At 44.7% G+C, this 3,250-nt stretch overlaps 1 protein-coding gene across 1 annotated transcript; it reads left to right on the forward strand.

Annotated features, from left to right (window-relative positions):
• The first annotated feature begins 357 nt into the window (after positions 1-357).
• LOC121985031 lies at positions 358-2,906 on the forward strand. The gene has a single exon (XM_042538271.1). The coding sequence runs from the start codon at positions 500-502 to the stop codon at positions 2,828-2,830; it is 2,331 nt and encodes a 776-aa protein (XP_042394205.1). The 5' UTR covers positions 358-499; the 3' UTR covers positions 2,831-2,906.
• The last annotated feature ends 344 nt before the right edge of the window (positions 2,907-3,250 follow it).

The following is a 3,250-nucleotide window of genomic DNA, read 5'->3' on the forward strand; positions in this document are numbered from 1 at the left end:
AGACTTTGTTATCCATGGCATTATCCAATATTCTAATTCCCATGTGAAGTGAACCGTCAATTTCTCTTAATCTCTATTAAATAAAATAAAAAGTATATATCTAAAATATCAATTCTTATACAATTTAATCGAGTGATCGTCGTTTAATACAGTCGATAAAATGCACAAATATAATACAAACAAAAAGGTCAATTTTTAATACCATTTTTGACGCAATTTAAAGTTCAGGACAAAGATTCGGATTCGCTTCGCCCAAATTAAAAAGCTAAAATGACTGAAAATAAAACACACACACACAGAGTGCAATGAAAATCTTATTAGTGGCTCGAGCATAGATGCCTTGTCTCGAACGTGTCCCTTGAGGAATATATGCAGCAAACACATCAAATCGATGAATTTATGCTCCCAATCGATCAGAAAAAAAAACAAACTGGAGCAAAGATTTTAAATAGGACGAGAAGAGAGAGAGAGGGAGGTGCAGATCGAGAGATAGAACGAGATGGATTTGCAGAAGGAGCACAGAGAAAGAGAGCTGATGAGAGTCGAGGGCCTGGTGATCACCATCGCCCTGCTGCTGGTGGTGGCCTACATACTGAACCTGTACCGGTGCCGCAGTAGCTTCCTCAAGTACGCCCTCCACGCCTTCGACGCCATCTCCGGCTCCCTGGTCACGTACACCATCGGCTCGATGCAGCAAATGACCTTCGCGCAAAAGGATTTCAACTGGCTCTGGGTGGCGCTCCTCCTCGTCCTCACCGACAGCGTTTGCCATGCCGATTTTGAGAAGAACAGGGTGAGCAGGTTGAAGTACGAGCTCCTCAAGATCATGGACTCTGTCTACACCGGCATTCTCTACACCACCAGCGACCGCCAGATTCTGCCGGCCATCTGGACGATACTGCTGTTGCACGTAGTGAAGCTCCTGTTCAGGATGTGGGTGTTTCAGCTGGCCGATCAGTCTTACCGGCACGGTCAGAACTCACGGCTGGTCGCTGACTACATGAGCTACGAGCACGAATTGAGCAGCTCCGAGAAGCCAGATCCGATCACCATGAGCGGCTACAAGTACTTGGTCTATGGCGAAGCCAAACCGGAGAACAAGCTGCAGCCTGCACCATCGGATTACCGGATCGAGCTGCGGGTAGCTAATGAGAAGAGACTGATCACCCTGGAGAAGGTTTGGCAGTGCCGGGGAAGCCTGCTCACGACCGGCGATCCAGAGAGCAGGCTCAAAGATCTGTGTCTCTCCTTTGTGCTCCACAAGTTGATCCGGCGAAAATTCGACGACCTGCATCCGCTGCCGGAGCCCGATCATGAAAAGGCCCATCAGTTGCTTCTCGACGGTCTGCTCTTGCCCGGCCAGGACTACAGAAGAGTGTTCAGGGTGATCGAGGTAGAACTAGCATTCTTGAATGATTACTTCCACACTTTGTTCCCTGTGATCTTGGTCACCAGATTCATACTTTTCATCAGCCTTCTCGTGTTCGTCACCTTTTGCTCATGTTGTTGGCTTCTAGTGTCGATAAGCAGAGACATGGATAACAGGAACTTTGTTTATCATATCATTACCATTTACCTTTTTGCGATAGTCATAGTGAAGGAGGTCTTCAGGATTAGTAGCTTGGTATTCTCCGACTGGACCAAGTTGTTGCTGCTGTCCAAGTATGTGCAGTACCCTTCATGGCAGAGGAGCCCTGCAACAGAGAAGGTAGTGAAGTTTCTGTGCAGTCGGAAACTCGTGAAGCATTGGCATAACAAGATTGGTCAGTACCATATTCTCAAATCATTTAACTATGAGCCGAAGACGATGAACTTCATGGATTGTATGAGACTGAGTATGAAGGACGAGGAACTAAGTGGAGCAAAAGAGGGCCGCAAAATCACATTGCCTGAGGAAGCCAAGATGGCCATCTTCGAGTCCCTCCAAGCTCAAAGAGACAAGATCAGGAACGGCGAGCCGTTGAGCAATGGTGTGCTTTCGTTGCAGAGGAATCAGGTGAAGAAGCTGTTGTCACGGTCGTGCAAGCTCAAAACAGATGCACACACCATCTTGGTATGGCACATAGCTACTGCTCTTTGTGAACTGGATTTTTTTCGTCATTACAATGTCGATGCGACTCCTAGTAGAACGCATGAATACCTTATTCGTATGAAAAAGTGGATGGGCACTTCATCGAGCGGATCTGTGCAAAAGGATGACAGGAAGAACCCTGATAAAGATCTGAAGTCAAATTATGTTGTTGCTTCGAGCATGTCACAATACTGTGCATACTTGCTAGTCTTCCGCCCTCAGCTGCTGCGTGAGCATCGTTTAGTTGTGAGGTTCATATTCGAGAAAACAATAAAAAAGGCTCAGGAAACCTTTGAGGGTTGCTGTAATTCTGAGCAGATGTATGACAGGATGATGGACTTGGCCAAGGAAGTCGTGGAGGAGAAGGAAGAAGAAGACGAAGTCACAGACACCTTGAAGCTGAGCGCAAAGCTTGGTTGGACATTGATCACAATGATAGAGGATGAAGCAACTCGTTGGAAGGTGTTGGCCGAATTCTGGGCTGAGATGATTATATACTTGGCTCCTTGCGATAATAAAAATGGGCATGCCTCATTTTTAGAAAGCGGCGGTGAGTTCTTGACACATATTTGGGCTTTGCTCCATCATGCAGGCATTGACAAAGTATCGGGGCATGGGCATTACTCCCGTGTTCCTGAGAAGGAACAACCTTTTTTTCCCTCTGATATACAGGGTCTGAGGTTTCATCAATCTGACAGAGGCACTGATGAACTCCATGGTGTTTATAGTTCTCATCAGAATAGCGATGACAATGTTTAACAAATCCAACCAATGCTACTTTATGCAATCCGATACTTTACCAATGATAATAAAAGAATAGCAACTACTTGGTCCTTGGTTGTTTGTTCTACTATTTTAAAAGCATGTTGGTAAAAGAAAAGGTGCCTTTTTGCCGTAATCCAAACTAGTCAAAAAAGCAGCAGTTTCTCTCCAGTAGAGGCATCGTGAACCAGGAATGAAAATAATTTGAAAAGTAACAAAATAGAGGATTAACACATTGCATTCCAGTTTTCTTATTCTAAATATATGTCAGAGCATATATTTATACAAATGAGGGATATCTCTAGAAAATGCATCAGATCATAGAAAATCAAAAGAACTTCATCCAAAAGGTTAAGATTCAAAAGATTGCTTGAGCAAAAGAGTCGCAACCACCTAAACAGAATATTGCAAGTTACA

This window comes from Zingiber officinale, chromosome 5B (assembly GCF_018446385.1).
Source record: "Zingiber officinale cultivar Zhangliang chromosome 5B, Zo_v1.1, whole genome shotgun sequence".
NCBI classification, from domain to species: Eukaryota; Viridiplantae; Streptophyta; class Magnoliopsida; order Zingiberales; family Zingiberaceae; genus Zingiber; species Zingiber officinale.